General features: G+C 38.8%; 1 protein-coding gene across 1 annotated transcript in view; it reads right to left on the reverse strand.

Annotated features, from left to right (window-relative positions):
• Window positions 1-19060, reverse strand: part of LOC306650215 (uncharacterized protein) — a gene marked incomplete at its 3' end in the record, with an annotated part of 65738 nt that extends 46678 nt beyond the window's left edge. The window contains exons 1-2 of the mRNA XM_079122063.1: window positions 18917-19060; window positions 4544-4670 (exon numbers count right to left, since the gene is read on the reverse strand). Of these exons, the coding sequence (XP_078978189.1) occupies window positions 4544-4670; window positions 18917-19000 (211 nt within the window). The 5' untranslated portion in view covers window positions 19001-19060. The remainder of the gene's footprint in view (window positions 1-4543; window positions 4671-18916) is intronic.
• Window positions 19061-22072: the final 3012 nt, after the last annotated feature.

A 22072-nucleotide genomic window follows, 5' to 3' on the forward strand; every position in this document is an offset into this window, starting at 1 on the left:
AACATAATTAGAAACTATTTTGAAAATCTATATTCCAACAAAACAGAAAACCTTGAAGACATCAACAAGTTTCTAGAAACATATGAATTACCTAAACTGAACCATGAGGACATAGACTACTTAAATAAATGAATTTCAAGCAAAGAAATAGAAGAGGTCATCAAAAGCCTACCAACAAATAAAAGTCTGGGACCAGACGGGTTCTCAGCCGAGTTCTACAAAACCTTTAAAGAAGAGCTCATTCCAATACTCCTCAAAGTACTTCATGAAATAGCAAAGGAGGGAACCCTCCCCAACTCATTCTATGAAGCCAATATCACCCTGATACCTAAACCAGACAGAAACACATTGAGGAAAGAAAATTTCAGACCAATATCCTTAATGAACATTGATGCAAAAATTCTCAACAAAATTTTAGCAAATCGCATACAAAAATATATTGAAAAGATAATGCACCATGATCAAGTGGGTTTTATCCCAGGGATGCAAGGTTGGCTTAACATCTGGAAATCAATGAATGTCATTCACCATATCAACAGACTTAAAGTTAAGAATCACATGATTATTTTGATAGATGTAGAAAAAGTATTCAATAAAATATAGCATCCCTTCATGCTCAAAACACTAGAAAAAATAGGGATAGTGGGAACATTCCTGAACATTGTAAAGGCCATCTACACTAAACCCGTGGCCAATATCATTCTAAATGGTGAAAAACTGAAAGTATTCCCCCTAAAAACTGGAACAAGACAGGGATCAACTCTTTCACCACTTCTATTCAACATCATCCTTGAGATTCTAGCCAGAGCAGTTAGACAAATGAAAGAAACTAAAGGGATATGAATAGGAAAAGAAGAACTCAAACTATACCTGTTCACTGATAACATGATTATATATTTAGAGGCACCCAGAAATTCCACCAGAAGACTTTTAGAAGTCATAAGTGAATTCAGTAAAGTAGCAGGTTACAAGATTAATGCTCATAAATCCAATGCATTTGTATACATAAGTGATGAGTCTTCAGATAGAGAAGTTAAGAAAACTACCCCATTCACAATAGAATAAAAAAAATAATAAAATACTTGGGAATGAATCTAACAAATGTTTTGAAATACCTCTACAATGAGAACTACAGAACACTAAAGAAAGAAATTAAAGAAAATCTTAGAAGATGGAAAGATCTCCCATGTTCTTGGATAGGCAGAATCAGTATTGTCAAAATGGCCATACTACCAAAAGTGCTAAACAGATTCAGTGCAATTCCAATTAAAATCCCAATGATGTACCTTACAGAAATAAAGAAAGCAATTATGAAATTCATCTGGAAGAATAAGAAACCCAGAATAGCTAAAGCAATCCTTAGCAGAAAGAGTGAAGCAGTGGGTCTCTCAGTACCAGATCTTCAACTCTACTACAAAGCAATATTAAAAAAAATGGCATGGTATTGGTACCAAAATAGACAGGTAGATCAATGGTACAGAATAGAGGACATAGACACAAACCCAAATAAATACAATTTTCTCATATTAGACAAAGGGGCCAAAAATATGCAATGGAGAAAAGATAGCCTCTTCAACAAATGGTCCTGGGAAAACTGGAAATCCATACACAACAGAATGAAATTAAACCCCAATCTCTCACACTGCACAAAACTCAACTCAAAATGGATCAAGGACCTTGGAATCAGACTGGAGACCCTGCATCTTACAGAAGATAAAGTAGGTCCAAATCTTCAACATGTCGGCTTAAGATCAGACTTCCTTAACAGGACTCTCATAGCAAAATAAATAAAAGCAAGAATCAACATCTGGGATAGATTCCAACTGAAAAGCTTTCTCTCAGCAAAGGAAACTATCAGTAATGTGAAGAGAGAGACTGCAGAGTGGGAGAAAATCTTTGCCACACATACTTGAAATAGAGTGCTAATTTTCAGAATATATAAAGAACTCAAAAAACTTTACAACAAGAATACAAATAATCCAATCAACAAATGGGCTAAGGAATTGAACAGACACTTCACAGAAAATCTACAAGCAATCAAGAGATATATGAAAAATGTTCAAAATCTCTAGTAATAAGAGAAATGCTAATCAAAACTACCCTAAGATTCCATCTCACCCCAATTAGAATGGCGATTATCAAGAACACAATCAACAATAGCTGTTGGAGAGGATGTGGGGAAAACGCACACTCATACGTTGCTGGTGGGGTGTCAAATTAGTGCAACCACCCTGGAAAGCACTATGGCAACTCCTCAGAAAGCTTGGAATGGAATCACCACTTGACCCAGATATCCCACTCCTTGGCTCTTACCCAAAGGACTTAAAATCAGCATACTACAGAGATACAGCCAAATCAGTGTTCATAGCTGCTCAATTCACAATAGCCAGATTGTGGAACCAATGTAAATGTCCTTCAATTGATGAAAGGTAAATAAACTGTGGCATATATGTATACAATGGAATATTACTCTGCCATGAAGAATGATAAAATTTTGGCATTTGCAGGCAAATGGATAAAATTGGAGAATATCATGTGAATTGAGATAAGGCAATCTCAAAACACCAAAGGATGAATGATCTAGCTGATAAGCAGATGATGACACATAATGGGGTTTTGAGGGGTTATTGTTAGGGTTAGGGTTAAGTTTAGGGTGTGGGTTAGGGGGGTGGCAAGAATGGAGGAAGGAAGGACTGTATAGAGGGATAAGAGGGGTTGGGTTGGGGGGAAGGGAAAAAATAACACAATGAATCAAACAACATTACCCTATGTGAATTTATGATTATACAAATGGTATGACTTTACTCCATGTACAGAGAAACAACATGTATACCATTTGTTTACGAAAATAAATAAATAAATAAATAAAAGGCAAAAAACTGGATCCATAAAATCATCAATAGCCATATTATCTTAGAATCCTTCCTTATAATAATTTTCAGTCATGACTATACACTCACAAAGAACAGGAATTGTGAGTATGGAACATTCATTACATGGTATAGAATATTAACTGAAAACCCAGCACAATCATTCATTAAAAGCCCTGAAGAGATAATTTGAATGAATAAATATTTAAATAATATTAGAGAAACTATTTTAGGAATAGTAATATATTGTAATGGATTAAACTAGAAATGTTCACAAATGTGAGCAGGATTTCTAGAGATCTTCAAAATCAATAAAGTAAGTTCAGGTCATGCATACCCAAAAAGGCTACGGGGAGTACTTTGTTACTTTGAATATACTGGGGGATTAGTAAGAGGAAGAAGGAGACTAAAAGGGTTTGTAACCATGATAAGCAGAGGGAAGGACAGGCCCTTCTATCATTGCAAGATAAATAATACTAGGTTTCTGAAAATTCATTTTTGTTGGATTAGAGCTTCTCAACATTTTAAAATGTGTTTTTCTCCTTGACATTGGGACCTACCATCAGTAATCTTTTTTTTTTTTATTTCTACCCACCTGTCTATATGGCTAGTCTTATGATTTAGATATGAAGTATCCCAAAAGTTCATGTGTGAGATAATGTGAAACTGTTTAGGGGTGAAATGATTGGGTTATGAGTACACCAACCTAATCAGTGAATTTATCCTTTGATAGAATTAACTGAGCTGTATGAAAATGAATTCCTTCTACAAAGGAAACACATTCAATATTAATAGTGAATCAAGAATTCTGGGTAATTAGAGGCACACCTCTAGGGTATATATTTTGTATCTGAACCTGTCCTGTGGAGTGTGTATCTCTCAGCTTTCTAATCATCACATGAGCCACTTCCCTGAACCAAACCCTTCAAGCATGATGTTCAACCTCATGTCAAGCCCCATGAAATGGAGCTGGCTCTCTACAAACTGAAACCTCTGACACCATGAGCCCCCAAAAACCTTTTCCTCCTTAAAATTGTCTTGTCAGGTCTTTTGATCAGAGTGGCAAGAAAAGCTGAATAAAACAACTACTGTTCCTGGTCTCTTTAGTTTCCATGGCTCTTTCCTTAGGTCCAGAAAGGTGACAAGGGATAGTTTAGGGAGAGAGAGGATTGTTTATTGGAAAATGGAATGACTTTTAGAACTCTCCCTTTAATTACTGGTGTTTATGGCCTAGTTCTGTGTTCATTAGAGTGATACCAGATTCTGAGAAATTATTTCTCCAAGTATTGCTTCCTGAAAGACCAATTACAACATATAAGAAGCATTTAAATCTGCAAATCCTGAGCATAGCTTCCAACTATCAAGAGTAAGGGGAAAAATTAAAGAGAAGAAAATATGTTGGCCTTTAAGGTGTAATTCACAATATATTATACTATTGAATTATATGACAAGTCTGAAGTGAAGGGTGAACATCATATCAAGAAAGAATGAGAGTAAACATAAAAAAAATATAATTAATATTTTCTTGTCTATACCAACAATTTCCTAATCTATTTCCATGAAAAAAATCTAAAACTCATTCAGCACAGCAGAAACTACCAAGAGATATTCTACAAAGGAAAGACATTCAATATTGATAGCAAATGAAGAATTCTGAAGGGAAGCTCACTCACCCAAAAAGAGCAGGTTTCTGTAGTTCTCCAACATCACATCTCTGTATAAATTCTGCTGACCCAGGTCCAGGCATTCCCATTCCTCTTGAGAGAAATCAATGGCCACATCTCTGAATGTCAATGGTTCCTGAAGTAAGTGTATAAATGGCACATGGATGATGTAATCATTGACAGAGTTTTCAATTTGACCCAATGAAAGTTAGGAGAACTGGCTCTCACCAAGGTGAGGAACCTCTATTATTCAATGAGATAATTTTTAACAAAGCATAATTGTCTAATGTATTTTATAACTCTGAGGAAAGAATGACATAAGAACAAAACAAGTGTATATGCTACACTTTTGTGAAATAAAAAATAAAATTAAGATGAACGTAAGAATACACATTCAGGGGCAATATTTATATTTTATGAAATAAATTATTTATATTTCTCAGATGAGAAAGTTATAGTGAGTTAGAAGATTGCTTCCTGTATGTAAATTAGCACAAACATGGATTGGACATATTGCTAAAATTTAGATGAATTCAGTAGGCTTGGAATGGGATCTGTGTTTTTCAATATGTAGCAAATTCTCTAGTCATGCCAATTCCACTGGTCCAAGAAATCCTCTTGAATAGTAATGAGGTTGAACACTAAGGGAAGAGTTCATTGATGAATTTTAATTCAAATATTTTAAGTGACCAGTGCATTTTGCTGTAATAGTAAGTAGCTAGTATCATTTTACTCCAAAATTTTTAACATCTTAATGCATATACCCAAAATAATCTACTGAAAGTGGTAATAGTTTTTGTTTTTACATCTTTGAGGACTTTTTTTGAAATAGCCAATTAATGTTATGCCTGAGTTTTTTGCAAGTCTACCTGGCCGATAACTCATAAAAATGAATATAAAGGTGAAAATAAAGTATGAAATTAAAAGAATTTTCAAAACAGTTATTGACAGTTATTATTACTGAGGAAAGTAATGGAAAAAAGTTGAGAAGACAGTGAAATAAATTTGATCAAATGATACATTTTAGCACATATGTTAAAACTGCAACTGTTTATACATTAAAACAACAGACTTCATGTAAATGTAAGAAAATATGTTCAATTGTGTAAACTTATTAATAAACTTGGGGTTGATCCTTTGTTTTTTTATGACAGTACCAAGAGACACACATTGAAGAACAAAATATAAGGAACTACAATTTCTGAGTCTTGTATTTTCTTTGGTATTTTTCACTTTCATCTCTGAGCTATATTTTAGAATTTTAATGCACTTAGAAATGGGATTTTTTACTATTTATTTTACTGAAAATATAGAGAGGTTAGAATGCTTCCACTTTTAAACCTGATGTGGAATAAAATGAAAACATACAAAAATTTGGTTTGCTTTTAACATCCAGTTACAAAGACAATATGTCTAGTAAACAAAAATAAATTTTTGTTCTCAAAACCAAGTCACAAGTAAAGAGAAATTCAAAAGAAAGAAGAGTTTCTATGTAAGATATGGTGGTTTATACAGATTATTTAGAAAACTTCTGAGGAGATACTTAATGATAAAGAAAAATCTACTAACTTTATTGGGAAGAATCTGGCACATAGATTTGATAGAAAGTGTCAATGCACAAAAAAGGACACGATGATTACAGCGATATGAGTGGCAACAACAAAGCAAAATCAAAGACAAAGTAAAGCCTAATGTCAACCTCCTTTGGATAATACTTTTACTTGAAGCTTGATTTGTGTATGTGTTTCATGCTATGTAAGTACTAAAAGATCGATAGACACTTTACTCTTCTAGACAGTGATTCTCTTCTTTTTTCTGGATTGCTTTAGTATATTGGATAGCTCTCTAATATAAACTATGAGAAAGCAATTCTAAATTAATAAAAGAGACTCTGGAAGAATCAAGATTAATGTCATTAATTATTAGCATGTAAAACTGAGGGAAAGATCAGTGAATTGTGCTCACAGAATTTTGTTCCCATGGGAGATGTAGGGGTCAAGTCCAAAGCCATTGATGGAAAAAATGAAGAATGGTGGACTTTCAGAGCATGGGTTTTCAGTTAGAATCTGTTCCTTGCTCATTATGTCAATTTTTTCTCCCAGTTCCCTCAGGCTGATTACCAGGTTAACATGGTGGACAGCATGCTTTTCACAGTAAAGGAAATGATGGGCTGAACTCAGTGACAGTGTTGAATATCTCCCCAAGCTACACTGACACAGATATTTCCCAGGAAGAAGGACAGAGGGAAAAGTGCTGGTACCAAGTGATGGCTTGGCACAAGACTCCAGAAAGTTCAGAGGAACCAGAGGCCCATATGGCAGGATACGACTGGATAGCAACAGACTCCTAAGACCATGAGAGTCTGCAATGCCCATATAATGAACAACAGTTCAAATCCATCATGCATGAGCACATGAAGCAATATGGGGAATAAAAAAACACTTGCCCCAACCTGTCCCCCAAGTGAGGCTGACTCAGTCCCATTAAGCACATGGTGAGCAGCCTGGAAGAGTGATGGTCAGGGTAGCACAGGGTTGGACAGGACACCATGGCAGACAGAACCCATCTGGTTTCTGAGGTGAGCTGGTTCATCCCCATCCCTCAAAGTCTTTGGACATGTACAGAGATGAAGAACTTATTGCTGACTGAGAACTTTGGAAAGCTTCCTCCAGTGAGAATGGACAGAGGTGGCAGGATGGGGGTGGTGACTGCCTGGAGAAAGCAGCTGTGGAATGGATTGATCAGGGTTTTCAGAAACATCAGAGTTGATGCCTGGTCTGATATGACCCATAATTCATTGCTCCAACTTTTGGCCAATTTGCCATATGAGGTAGTTTCATCCTTTCCTCTCTAGTCAGGAGAGTGAGAAAAAAAGCCTTCCCAAGATTCATGCAGATAAAAAGTGACCAAGAAATGCAAGATATGGGCTTCCAGAATGCAATGGAGAATAAGTCTCTTCTAATTATTCTCTTTCAAATCTTTATGTTACCATAGACAATGAATGGAATCCTCTTTTAATGTGCACTTTATTAATTCTTTGAAGTTGATGGAGCATCCAGATGAAATGTAGAAAAATAAGTATGGTTTACTTCTTTAGAAATATCTAATGACTCAACAATAGCACCAATACAAATCTAGTGTACCAACACATTCACATGTTAAAAAGAATATATGTTCAACACTACAGGTCAGGAATCCATTACATTGAAAAAACTGAAGTATAAAAATTGAGAGGAAGTTCCTAATATGAAGGGCTACAAATTATTCTGAAAAGAAAATAGCATAGTATAAGACGTTAATATAAAAATAAAAAGTACAGAATTAAGAGTTTACAAGTTAAAAATGTGTGGTATTAAATAGAATCTTAGTGTTGTTTTGATTTGCATTTCTCTTATTACTAGAGATGTTGAACATTTTTTTCACACATCTATTGATTGCTTGAAGATCTTCTGTGAAGTGTCTGCTCATTTCTTTAGCATATTTATTGATTGGGCTATTAGAAAAGCTATTATCAAGAATACAAGCAACAACAGTTGTTGGCAAGGATGTGGGGATAAAGGTACACTCATACATTGCTGGTGGGATTGAAAATTAGAGCAGTCATTCTGGAAAGCAGTGTAGGAATTTCTTAGAAAACTTGGAAAGGACCCACCAGTTGATCCAGCTATCCCACTCCTTGGCCTATAACCAAATGACTTGAAATCAGCATACTACAGTGATGCAGCCACTTCAATGTTCATAACTCCTCAATTCACCATAGCTAAATTGTGGAACCAACCTAGATGCCCTTCAATTGATGAATGGATAAAGAAACTGTGGAATATATACACAATGGAATATTAGTCATAAAAAAGAATAAAATTATGGCATTTTCAGGTAAATGGATGGAGTCATAGAATATCATGCTAAGTGAGATAAGCCAATATAAAAAAAACAAAGGCCAATTAATCTCTCTGATAAGCAGATGCTGGTACATAATGCGGGGTGGGTTGGAAGCAAGAATAGAGGAAGGATGGATTGTATAGAGAAAAAATAGGGGTGGGAGGAAGGAAAAACAACTGAATGAGACATACATCATTACCCTATATATATGTATGATTACACAAATTGTGCGACTCTACTTCATATACAACTAGAGAAACAATTGTACCCCATTTGTGTACTATGAATAAAAATTCAAAAATTAAAAATAAATAAATAAAAATGCATGAGAATTTGGAAGGAAAATGCAACCCCTGACATGGAACATACTTGAAAACCAGCTACATCTACTTTCTCCTTCTCTGGGCTTCTTTCTTATCTACAATTGAAATATACCTCTTGAAAATCTGCCTCTAAATGCATCAGAACATCAGAACACATGAACCTTCATGGACCTCCTTTTGGCTCAAGATTTATTTCAGCTTGAAATCCTGGAGCTCAGGTGTTTCTTCTACCCAATTTTATTGATACCATTAAAATGAGAAAGTACCCACTATGAGATAAGTAAAAGTGTTCAAATTCAGTCAGTGGGTTTTTGTTTACATGGTTTTGTACTAGGTATTGAACCCAGCAACAATTTAGTGATTTACCACTGAGGTACATCAACAGCATTTCTTATTTATTTATTTTTTTTTTGGTGGTGCTGGGGATCGAAAGCAGGGCCCTGTGCTTGCAAGGAAAGCACTTTACCAACTGACCTATATCCCCAGCCCTATTTCTTTGTTTTTTATTGTGAGGCAGGGTTTCACTAAATTGCCAATGCTAATCTCAAATGTTTAATTCTCCTGCATTAGCCTTCTGAGTAGCTGGGATTACAGTTGTGTATGACCATGCCTGCCCAAACTTGGTGTTTATGTCTTTAAGAGGAAACTAATATGTAGGGCACTTACAATCTATACCAAGAGGAAAAGCACAAGTATCTACCTTTTTCAGAAAACATGTGTGTCATTTTATTGCTATTTACACAGTAAATATTTACTTGATAAGTAGTAAATCTTATGTGAGCAATTCTAGGATTTGCCAAGTGCTACAATATATATTATTGTTTTGGTCAGCTGTTTTGCTGCTGTGACTAAAAGATCTGACCAGAACAATCGTAGAGTAGGAAAAGTTTATTTAAATGCTCATGCTTTCAGAGGTCTTAGTCCATAGAAGGCTGACTCCATTCCTCAATGTTTGAGGTAAGGTTGAACATAATGGTGGAAGAATGTGGCAGAGGCAAACAACTCACATTGCTATCAGGAAGCAGAGAGAGTCTCCACTCTGCTGATAAAAAATATATTCCAAAGCCATACTCCAATGCTGTATCCCAATTCCACTCTCCTCCAGCCACACCCTATGACTTTAGTTACCACTGAATTTATCCCTATCAGTGGATTAAATCACAGATTAAGACTCTCACAACCCAATCATTTCTCCACTGAACCTTCTTGCATTCTTTCACATGTAAGCTTTAGGGGTATATCTCACATCCTCAAAATTTCACAGCTATCTGACAATGCAAAATATATTTAGTTCATTTCCAAGGGCCCCCATAGTCTCAAGAGTTCCAAGATTACTCAAATTCAAGTTCAGAGTGTTTGAGGCTCAAGACAATCTTGCATTGTGAGTTCCTGTAAAATTAAAATAGATTTACAAATATCTACCAAATAAATGTACTGAGTAAACATTTCCATTTACAAAAATAGGGGCATAGAAAGAAAGGATGGGATCAAAGCAAGACTTAAGTCCAATTGGACAAACAGGTCCTTTAGCTCCATGTCCAGAATCTTGGCCACATGGCATTGTGATGTTTTCTCCAAAGGGCTTGTGTGACTCTACCTCTGTGGCCTTGTTTTATGAAGCTCGTGACCTTTCTGTTCACTTCTCTCTGATCTATTCCCGCAGGTGTTCTATGACAATATTTCATGTTACTGGCATTTCTTAATCTCAGGGATCTGCACTACAGCTTCTACATTCTCCCCACATATCCACATTTTGACTTCTCAGGGGATGCCCACAGGGACTCCAACCCTGTTGCACTTTGCCTGACCTCTCAGATCTTCCTTTGAAATCTTGGTGGAAGATTTTCTGACTCCCTAACTCCAGTATCCTGCAGTCCTGCTGAACCAACAATATGTGGTTGATTCCCAAGTCTTCTTCCATCTTGAACAGTAGCCTGGCCTCCAGGGGCCTTTGCTGCAGCAGCCTCTGAGGGTCTAAGTGACTGAGCACTTTCAAAAAAATTCCTAGGCCCCCTTGTGCAAGAAGGGTGCCCCACCTGTCCCTTCTCAAGATAATTTCACTTTTTCTCCCTTGAGCTTGAGATGTATGTGGTCTTGCCTACTCTTGAGAGGCCCTCAAGTCACCTTTCTCTTCATCTTTAGGCATAGTCTTTAGCATTGCTTTACTGGCAGTAACGTCTAACAGCTGATACTTCCTTAGGCCTAATTTTAATCCTGCCTTTCAAATCCATGTTTTTAAAATCTTTCTACTCTGCTTCCTGCTCCTGATTATCACAATAAATTTGGCTAAAAGCCACCAAAATATCCATGCCACTTCCTAAATTCTGTTCTGCTTACACATTTCTTTCACCAGAATAAGAAGTCCATTGATTCCAAAATCAGCTTCATAGAAAGTCTTGACACAGGCAAACTGCAGACAACTTCTAAGCCAGAACATAACACAAAGGGCCTCTACTTCAACTTCCAACATAATCCTCCTTTTCTGAACCCTCTTGAGCCCTGTCTTCACTGATCATGGTCCTTTATCAAATCTGATATTATGAACTCCCACCAGAATGGGCTATTAAGCTTTGCTTACAACAGTCTAAAGAATTTCAAGCTTATCTTAAATATTCTTATCTTTTTAGCCTCAATGTTTTGTGTGGATTACATAACATCATTGGTAAAATGACAGAAATAGCCCCACTTTTCAGCAATTTATTATTATGTCATTTAATGTTAAAATTATACTGCCTCACCTAGAGCACTAGGGTGTGAAAGAAGTAAGCCCCATTTCCCTTAGTCTGGGGTGGCCCCTCCTGATTTGGCCAAATTCCAATGATTGGACATTTATGCCTCTCAGGGGTTTAGAGTGCAGTAGATCCTCTGAATCTGCAGGTTCCACAACCTCATGCTGAATACTCACAAAGGATTCCATGTGTCCTAAATAAGCATACACAATTCTTTTGGCCAACTGCCTAACATTTTCCACAGCCTTTATGTTGTACTGGGAATTATGGGCAATTTAGAGATGGTTTAAAGTGCACAGCAGAGTGTGAATAGGTTACATGCAAACACAATACCATTTCCTATAAAGAACATTTGCATCCCTGGGTTTTGATGTTTATGGGGATCATGGAACCAATATAATCCAGAAATTAAAAGCCAGGTTCCTGGTGATGATGATCATCTGCACAATTTTATGGATTCACTGGTCCCAACTACATACTCCAGCATTGTATTCTATCCAGACTCACATTGGATATTGAAGGAAGTGAGGGGGGCAGGCTTTGAACTCACCTACAGTGCCTCAGAGAGGTAGAGTTAGGGAGAAAATTTGGTTATACAAAGAGGAGTGGGTGAAGTTCCTATGACTGGAATGAGATTCTCACATTGTGTACCTCAAAATTTTATGAATGAATAAAAAACCAAACTGCCTTTGGGTCCCTTACTGTCTACCCTTTATAAATACTCCTCCTGCCATTGAGGGGCACAGACCCTTCCCTTCATTCCACCAGCCTAGGGACTTCTCATCCTCCCACCAACTTCTCTGTGTTGCCAGGGTATTTCTGCAGGACTGGAGGCCCCTCACTCTACACAAGGGACCACTGGCTTAGGGTCACACGGCATACATGTCCTCAAGCAGCAAGAGCATGTGCACAGGCAGGGGTGATTGCCACCTCCTAAATCCATTCTTACCTCCTACTTTGGGCTCAGTTTGGTCCAAACTGGTTGCCTACAAGCAAACTGGGTGCTGCACTCTGGATGACTGAGGAAATCAACCACCTCTGCCAGAGTAATTTGTGATGCTATATGAATGCAGGCAATTGTAGGTGGGTGCAGTCAATAGGGGGATCCAGGACAGGTGGGAAAAAGTGCATTCTGCACATTTTCTGCACATTTCCCCCTGCTGGTCTTATATGTCCGTGATACTGTCAGCACCTGGTGAGGCCACAACACAGGTTTTCAAGACAAGGAATGTTGGGTAAAGTGCACATGGGTCTCTCGCCATTTCTGACTCGATGTACATCTCCATTAACTCAATATAAAACATTTAATTCTTTTAATGTGCATCAGGCTCCAGGACAAAGGGAGATAACCCCACTCACGTGGTGATTGTTATTGAATTATTCAGAGGTGAATGATCCAAACACAGAGCCTGGCACAGAGGTGAACTCCCACTTGGCTGTCAGAGATGAGCAGTGCTCATCCACAAGGTTGTTGGTGGGGAGTACAGAGCCAGGGCAGGCAGGGCTGATGAGGGTCAGATGGCTGTCAGCAATGGGCCACACTCAGCCTCAAGGAGGTGTGTGGGACATGCATACTCAAGGCATTTATGTCTGGTGAGTGTCAGACATGGGGATGTGGGTGACAGGGACACATGGATAATTTCCACATTTCTCCCTGTGCAACTGAATTGCTGGAGCATTATTTTCTGAGTAGGTGTGGGCTGAAGGGTGGATTGATGGAGAAGGCCTAGTTCTGGATGTGATGAGTTCGTGTGAACTGGGAGGCACAATAGGTGTCATCTCTCAGCTGTATAGGCAGGACTGGCATTTATAATTTGCCCCAGGAATAGAAATTTAATGGAGATTCACCCTCTTGGTTGGAATAAAGGCATAAGTCTCAAACATAAAGTACAGAGGCAGTTTGAATTTCTCAAGCCAAGAGATACACATTTTAAGAAAGAGCCAGTGACCAACAGTGACTTTACAGCAGTAAGACACAAACAAGAATGAATTCCAATCACTAGAATTGGTGAGTTGGGTGTCACTAGTGGGGTGGTGAATACAACTATGGTCAGAGAACAAGCTAAGTTTTAACCAGAGGGGTATGAGAAGACAGAGTGATCAGGAATCATATGAATCTTGAAGCAGAGAAGAAAGCAGCAGAACAGGAGGGGATGAGGCATGGGGAGACTGTGAAGTTGAACTGAATGAGCAGTGAGGAGTGGAGGCACAAGGTTCCTGGGATGAGGTGCAGGTAGGATTGTGGACCGAGATTTCCAACTACTAGAATCTGTGCACAGGGGCAGCATCAGCTTGGCAGGAAACCACCACTCATCCCCTCTGAGGGAGATGGGAAGATGTCTTTGAATTTGGAACTGCAGTGTGACATGTGAATTTGGCTGTTTTGGGACAGAACATATTGAGCATTATAAGAGCTGACAGGCTGTGATTTTGTAGGCTGACACACAGCAGTGCTGCTTATGCACATTTGACCATAAAGGCTTGCAGTGAATGCATGTACTTGTAGCAAGATACAATAGAAGAAGCAGGAGTGAATAGAAGGGTCAGAACCATCTCCCTTTAGGCTTAGTACAGTAAAAGTTCCTGAGGTATATGAGCTGAATTCCATAGGCTGTTGATAAGCTTGTACCCAGATAAAGAATGTAAAATGCACCCACCAAGAGAACTCTGCCATCTCCCTTGCCTTGGTGAACCCCAAACTTGCTTATGTATAACACTAAGAGCCCTGCTGTTCATGGATTTTTCAGTCTGTGGAAATTACCTTTCTGAGTCCTGGCACCAATAATAAGCTTTCTTATCAAGAATATCTTGATGTTCTGACCCTCATTTCTCACTACATTTCAATATTTCAGTGTTCCCTGTGAATTGGGAAGGCAAGATAACCTGCACAGGTAGCAAATTAGGGTCCACTGGGACTAATTTTCTTTAGGCCCACCACCTAACTCCATGTTTGGGATAGAGCTAATAAGTACATTCATTTGACTTTAGGGGTTACTGTTCCCTTAATGCAGTCATTCATTACAACCAATCAACAACTTCTTCAGGTTAGCTACCAGGGAATATACTGTCTATATTAATTTTCCTAAATCTTTAAATCTGTTGAACTCAGGTCCTCTGCCAACACTGTGGCTCTGGACTGGTAGAACTGACTCTGAAGGCACACAAGGAAGGGAAAGGGGCAAAGGGTCCAAAGGCAATTTTCAGTCCTTGCTTGAACTTAGCAAGTTCCTAAGTTACTCAGTGAGACTCTCTCTCTCTAAAATACAAAAAATACTGGGGATGTGGCTCAGTGGTTATGTGCCGCCAGGTCCTTTCGCTGGTACAAAAAAAAAAAAAATCATGGAAACAGAAAGCAAGCACATTGGTCGTCATGGTACTGGGTTAGGGTGAAGTGGGGTGCTACTCTTCAATGAATATGCAGTTTTAATTATATAAGATAAATAACCCATAGATATTTGCTGTAAAATTCTTTGCTTAGTTTGCATGGTAACATATGGTAACATGCACTTATAATTTTTTTTAGTAAAGATATCATCCTTAGTGTGCTTAATACTATAGAAGGGAAGGAGGGGAAGAAGCATAGAGAGAAGGAGAAAGGAGGAAGAGGAGGTAGAAGGCAAGTAAAGGAGGATTAGCCACATGGTGTTCCTCCTACACAGTCAGGATCACTGCTCAAAGTGACCCTGCCCTTGCTTGAATACCATTCTGCTGCTATCATAAATATTTATTGATTGTATCCTAGTTCTTATGTTTTATAAGTGAATTCCAAGAAGACAGTGGACCACATGTATGAACACAACGCACACATGTAATATGCATGTATACTGCATCTGGCCACCTCATGCATATTAAGGTATTTTAATATGCATCAGCACAGAAGTCCAGTAGGCTAAGAATATATGGGAACTGAGAGGAAAAGGCCACAAGAGAAGTGTGTTCTATCTACAAATTAATACACAGAGGGAGGGCACCAAAGCCCAGAAAGGCCACACTGTGAGATTCATTGATAACTAGATTCAAAAACAGAAATAAGGCAATATATTTCTCACCAAGACCAAGGACTCCTGTCTTCTTCTTTGTCATTTGTGGTACTTTACTGTGTTAGATCACCTCTGCAGCTGAGGATGAGAAGGGAACAGAAAACTGTGGCAAACTACAGTTGGGTTACTCTCCATTCTTTCGAACTCACTAACAAATCAATGGTAGGTTGTTAGCAGTCACCAAAGTGTAGTGAAAGCTATTACATTGGTTCTGTTTCTCATCTTCACTGCTCTGGTATAAATGAACTCAACATGGGTGTGCAAGCTATAAAATATGCTTTCTTGAAATTTTCCATTTAAATTTGTCATTGTATAATTAAAGATGTTAAAATCTTACTAATAACTTAGTATGCTGGTTTTTCTGTAATAAGGTCAATAAAGGAAAATAAAATTTACCATGACATGTGAAGAAATCATGAAAGAAAGAAATGGACTTTGGTTGTGTGATGTTACTGGCAAAGGTAAGCTGGTATTTGAGCAAGGACTCTATTCTTCATTTTACTGTGGACTGACAAATTACAAAGCTGTCCCTAATAAGTACCAGTAAAATAGAATGTTTCCTGGAAAAATAGCATATTCTATGATCTGGTAAGGTAAATACAAAATGAGCCTGAACTTAGAAGGGTGTGGACAATCAGTAGAAACAGGAGGAAGAGGAAGAGGTGAACAATCTTCCAAATGTGAATATCTGAAAAATGACTAGGAACTATGATAAGAGATCTTTAAAATAAAAAGCTGGAAGAACATGAGTAGGAAAATAAATAGTTTTCATAGTGGAATAACTAAAAACAACCAAGGAATATGTTTGCAGTCATAAATAAATGAATAAATAGGTAATAAGTTATGGGAAGAGACAAGTCTTTCTTATAGAAAAACTGAAAACAATGCAGGCAGACAACATCCCCTCTTGCAGGTGGAGATTACTATGCTTCTTCTTTTAGGGTGGGAAGATTCAGTGACTTCATCATGAAGAACAGTGTAGGAAAAATAGAAAAGAAGTAACTTCCCAGAAGATGAACCTGGCAAAAAGTAACTTCGAACATAGATGGATAGTAGAACCTGAAGGATTTCAGTGATCACGAGGTCACACCATCATGTGAGACAAAAATTTATTTCATCACTGTCCTATTCCTTCCAAAATTATCTAACCACCACAGTCTGAAAACACACAGAAAAACATACACACACCTCACACAAAAATAGCACCAAACACTCTGTAAGGCACATTTCTGCAAAATGTGTGTCCAATATTTGCCATTATTTTGAAGATTATGAAAATAAGAAAATAAAGAGAATCTATCATCTTCACAGGTGACTGACAATGATCATTTTCACAAGTAAGAAATAAAGCATAAGAATACAAATTTTCTACCCCACTCTTGAGGGCCTATCCCTCAGTGATCAGACAATGATGAGTTCTATGTGTTGTTTTTAATACATATTAATTATACTTGTGAATGTGATCAAGCTTGACATTTGCAAATGTGTGATACTCAGTAATCATATCTACTTATCTATCTTTTACTCTCACCTGTGCCCTGTCCCAGGACCCTTCCCAGTATCTAGTAAACACTATTGTGCTTCTAGATTTGAAAAGTAACCAAATGTAGTGTATAGCTGGCAAATAGAGTAATAGAACAGATGTCTGCAGTCACAAACAAGAGAAAAGTGCACTTTCTGACATGACCTCCTCCCCACCTCTCAGGCACCACCAGTGTTAACATGTTCCTTCATCTCATTATCCAAAATCAGAAAAATGATCCCTAGCTGTTGTCTTCACTATGCCAAGATCTATTCTAACAGATTAATGCCTTCAGAGACATTCCCCCACTCATACCAAGATAATCTGATCCTTCTCTACCTGTTGCTAAGGTAACCTGTCCCAAGAATTTTCCCATTCTTCATGGAATTGTAAACCTTGCTAAGTAATTACTACTGGGATTTTACTGCCAGGATTACTCCATCTTGGCCCTAGGCCTACACAGGAAGGAGAGAGATAAGGGGGGAAAGGGCAGGAGAACACAGAACAACTAAAATGTACAAAAGTGGCAAGATGCTGTCATATCTTGGGATACCAGTACACCAGCTAAGGCTCATTTCTCCCTTGCAGGTGAAGTCTGTTACTATTATTTAAATAAAATTTGCTTTTTACACATTCCTCAATGAGCTTCTCTAATGTTCAAACTTCAACAGTTAAGGAAGGAGAATTGCTCACTTATAACAGGGGCTTCATCAATGCTCAATGTAATTTTAGTGCCTTACTTTTGGGGCCACACCAGTGGAACAGGAGCACTAACAAGAATGAAAGCAGCGATTCCTGGCAGTTTTGTTCACATCTATGTCCTCTACTCCTTAAACAGAGTCTCGTCCATAATAGTTTTATTTTACGTCACAAAAAAGTATGTTTCCACATGTAAAACTAAGTGATAACAGTCATAACTCAGGTCCTCTACCCACCCATTACAAACTGTCTTTTAGAGACTCACAAAGCTGGCGCTTGGACTTACTACAGCCTGAGAGGTAGGCATTGCTCCATGTCCTGCTTTACAGATGCAGTGAGTCCCCCAAGGTTACCCCTGGCAAGGGTCATGGTCACCTCTGTAAGCTCATGGCCCACTTATAACTGAGGCAAGAGATGGGAAGTAAACCTCAGATCAGTAAGATTTCCTTTATGATGCAGCCAGGCCCATGGGTCAGGCACAGGTGGGTCCATTTTCTGGGTATGGAGTTATAGAAGGATACTGAGTTTTATAGTTTCATTGGAGACTGCAGACATGCAGTTTTTATAGTCAGGGGCTAGTTGTATAGGTTAGAATACTAACTTAGGAAGGTATTTTGCAATGGGGGAAGGTCAAATTTCAGGGCCCAGCATTTTAGTATTTGACTCCTTCCTTCAATATTCACGGGGGTTGGGATGGGGTAAATGTTTTCCTTTGGTGGAGATACTGGAGAAGAACCTGGGAAGGGATGAAAATTTGCTTTATCCCCTTAGGGCCCATTGTTAATTGGGAAAGGGTGCACTGGGAGAGGCCAAATATTTGGCTAATTTCCCTTCCCTTCTCTTCAGCCACACTTTCCCTTCATTTTTCTTGGGGAGTTGTCTTGTAGGAATATTATTTTTGATAACCCTTCAACCTCCCCCATATATGCTTATCTCAATGCCCAGGCACCAGGAAGCCCCTGCACCATGAGTGAGTGAGGTGGACTGTGGCATCTGAACGAGGCTCCAGTGACAATTATTCCACATGCTTACCCTCATTGGACATTCAGGTTATACCATCTACACAGCATACACCAGGAGAAATCTCTGTGAACATGCCTCAGAAAATGGTTGCTCTTCAAAAACAAAGTCTCTATGGAGATATTACCCAACAGCCCTCCCAGAAACTCAAAGGACCCCCAACCCACCTGAATACATGGAAAGTCCGCAGCATCCAGTGAGAGGGAAGAATTAAGTAAGACTTCACCAGGGAATCCTCTTCCTTGCTCCATTGCCTAATTGTGATAGTGAAAAACTGAAGCCCCAACAGAAAAGACTCTGAGCTCACATCAAGGGTCCTGCTTTTAACTTTGGCTCACCGTGATATTCAGAATGATTTCCAAAGCATATGTACTTCTCTGGGCTCCCTGAGTTTTCTTTACCTGCTGCAAAAGATCCCAGCACACCTCTGCTCACCTGCTGGAATCCTGATACCCAGACTGAGTTCACCTGTATAGCCCTGAACCAGGTGCTCCTCCCACTTGCTTCATTGAGGCCCTTCCCTGCCCACTGCTGCAAGGGACTGGGCTTTAGGGTTACATATAGCTCTGACCTGCCAGCTCCAACCATCCACTGGGTCCCACAAGAATACATAGGACTCTGGCTGTCCATCTCTTTAGCTCCAGCCAACTTTCTCTCTCAGGCTCTGCCCAATATGTGGGCTCCAGTTGGCTCTGCTCTGGAGCACCATGCCCACACCACATACTTGCTCCACTGCTTTCTGGCCACTTGGTTCATCCTCTTCTGGCCTATTTAACATACAGGAATTGCATGTTTTCCCTCTAGCCCTGAAACATTTTCAACCTCGCTTGGTCCAATTCTCCCTATCTTCAATAACATCCCAAATGATTTTGCTCTTTTTGATAAGCCTGACAGTTCAGTCAAACTCACTTGTACATTTGCCACTCCTCCCCCACCTGGCTGTTACAGCTCTCCTGGATAACTCCATTTTATGAAATAAAAGGGGTCTTGCAGAATTACCCAGTGGTCTTGACAACTGCTTAGGCTAAGGGACATCTCAACTGATGTCATGTTGGGAACCCACATCGCCAATGAATGACCTTGAACCACCCTGTTTGCCTCTGAGTCAGTCTCACCATTTAAAAATTGCAGCTGGTGATGATGGTTTATTAGCATAAAGGTGAGAAAGTTTGGAGCACCATCTGTGTGTCAGGCAGAGTATAGAAGTAGAGACGACACAGGTGAGCAAATAACAAATTCTCTGCCCTGCTTACAGAGGACCCTAGCCAGGATTAAAGATGTGTGTGTTTGCACAGGACCTGTGCTTTGCTTTTCTCTAGCTCTGTGGCATTTAGAACCTTCACAGTTTTCCAGCAGAAGATGAGCACATCTCCTTGTCAAACAAGATTCATCTGTGCTCTCCTCACCAGCCAGCACAGGATTTCTCAGATTGAGGCAGGATAGTTGTGTAACCATGGCCTTCTTAAGGTTCAGTCTCAAAAGGAGAGCCTCTCTACTGTTCATTCTGACAGACTGACTCCTTGCTGGGGAGACAGGACTGAAGTTGGGGACTTGGGCTACAAGTTTCAGAAAGAAATATGGGTGTTTTCCTTAAAAACAATGTGTTAGAGGACACTGGAGAGGTCACAGGAACCTAAGGGTAAGAAGGAGGTGGACTGTGCCAGGTGACTTTATAGCCCAAAACCCCACCTTGGACACTGCTGCTACATGACCCCACTCTAAGTCTTTCTGCTGTCACTTTATCAGCACCCAAGTTCCAGATTACCAGAGGAAATTCTGATGGGCTGGGAATATGAAATTCAAATATTTTTAACAATCAACTAGGCATTGAAGGATGAATAGAAGTTTGCTAAAGGGCAAAGGGAAGGACATTCCAGGTAAGAACAACTTGTAAGTCCCTACAGAGGAATTAGGGGCCAGTCAGAATCACTCAATCACACTATGCCAGTTGCTTTCCTCATCATGCCATTCAATGTCCAAATCCTTCTAAAATAGTGCTAATCTTTGGAAAACTGATTGCATTATATTATAAAAAAATGCTGAAAGCTCTTTAAAAGAATTCAAATTATAGAGCAGAATACTGGAAAACTCGGCAGGGGACAGGATCCACAATAAAATCAAGTGCCCCAGACACCAGAATTAGCATTAGGTGACATCATTACAGATGCCTTTCTAGTCATGTAGATGGTAGCAATGAAAGAGTGAGTAGGGGTAGAAAAAGGTAAAAAAATTGACTAAAGTGAGATCAAATGTGTACAGTAATTTTGTTTTGTAAATAGAGCCATTCACAAATTCAGGTGAAAGAAAACCAGTTGCTAACTTGACATATTATTTTGTGACCAAAATTTCTATGTGAAATAAGATCTCCTCAATGGTGTGATTAAAATTTTGTTCTTAAGATAAATTTTAATGACAGCATTTTAAAAAAGGGTCACCTCAAAAGTGAAATCCTCCTGCCTCAGTCTCTTCAGATTACAGTCATGTGCCAGTGTACCTGGATATTTTATTTTTTTATTCATTTAGTTGCTGGGGATGGTACCCAGAGCCACACACCTGTTAAGCACTTGCTCGACTACTGACCTGCATCTCCAGCCCTAAATCTGTCCTTTTGAAGTGCTACAATACATTTTTATTAATGTAAGGATCTCATGGAACAAATGAGTATTATTTGGAGCTAGGTCAGAGCAACCAGGTGTTCTGGGGTGGCTGTATAGCAGAGCCAGTGCAGGATTTAGTGGGGCATGGCAGGAAGGGCAGAAAGTGAGGATAGACCCAGGATGCTAATCTGAATGGGCTCTGATGGACTGTTAAAGGAAGTCAGGCAACAAGGTCAAGGTTGAGACATTGTTCTGTCATGTGTGCAAAGGATGAGTTCATCTGGGAGCTTAAGCACTGAGCCACATCCAAGCCCATTTTATTATTTACTTTAAGAAAGGGTTCATCTAAGTTGTTCAGTGCCTTGCTAAGTTACTGAGGCTGACTTTGAACTCCCACTTCTACTCCTCAACCTCTAAGCCATTGGAAACACAGGCATGCACCACTATGCCCAGCCTAAAACAATTTTTAAATATTTCCTTAAATATTTATTCCATGCCAAAATTGATCTATTTAAACTTATACTATAAAAATATACATATAATATTTTGGCTAATGTAAAATATATTTAAAAGAATGAGCATATGTCATTTATATGTGCATAGATATCACAAAATAGGAGAGCTGTGTCCTAGTGATCAAATGTGACCCATAAAAGCTTGGACACATTGAATATTTGATGTTTATTTTTCCATTTTCTTTTCCTGTGGACTTATCATGGGAGAAAA

The sequence above is a fragment of the Sciurus vulgaris genome (assembly GCF_902686455.1).
Source record: "Sciurus vulgaris genome assembly, chromosome: 19".
NCBI lineage: Eukaryota > Metazoa > Chordata > Mammalia > Rodentia > Sciuridae > Sciurus > Sciurus vulgaris.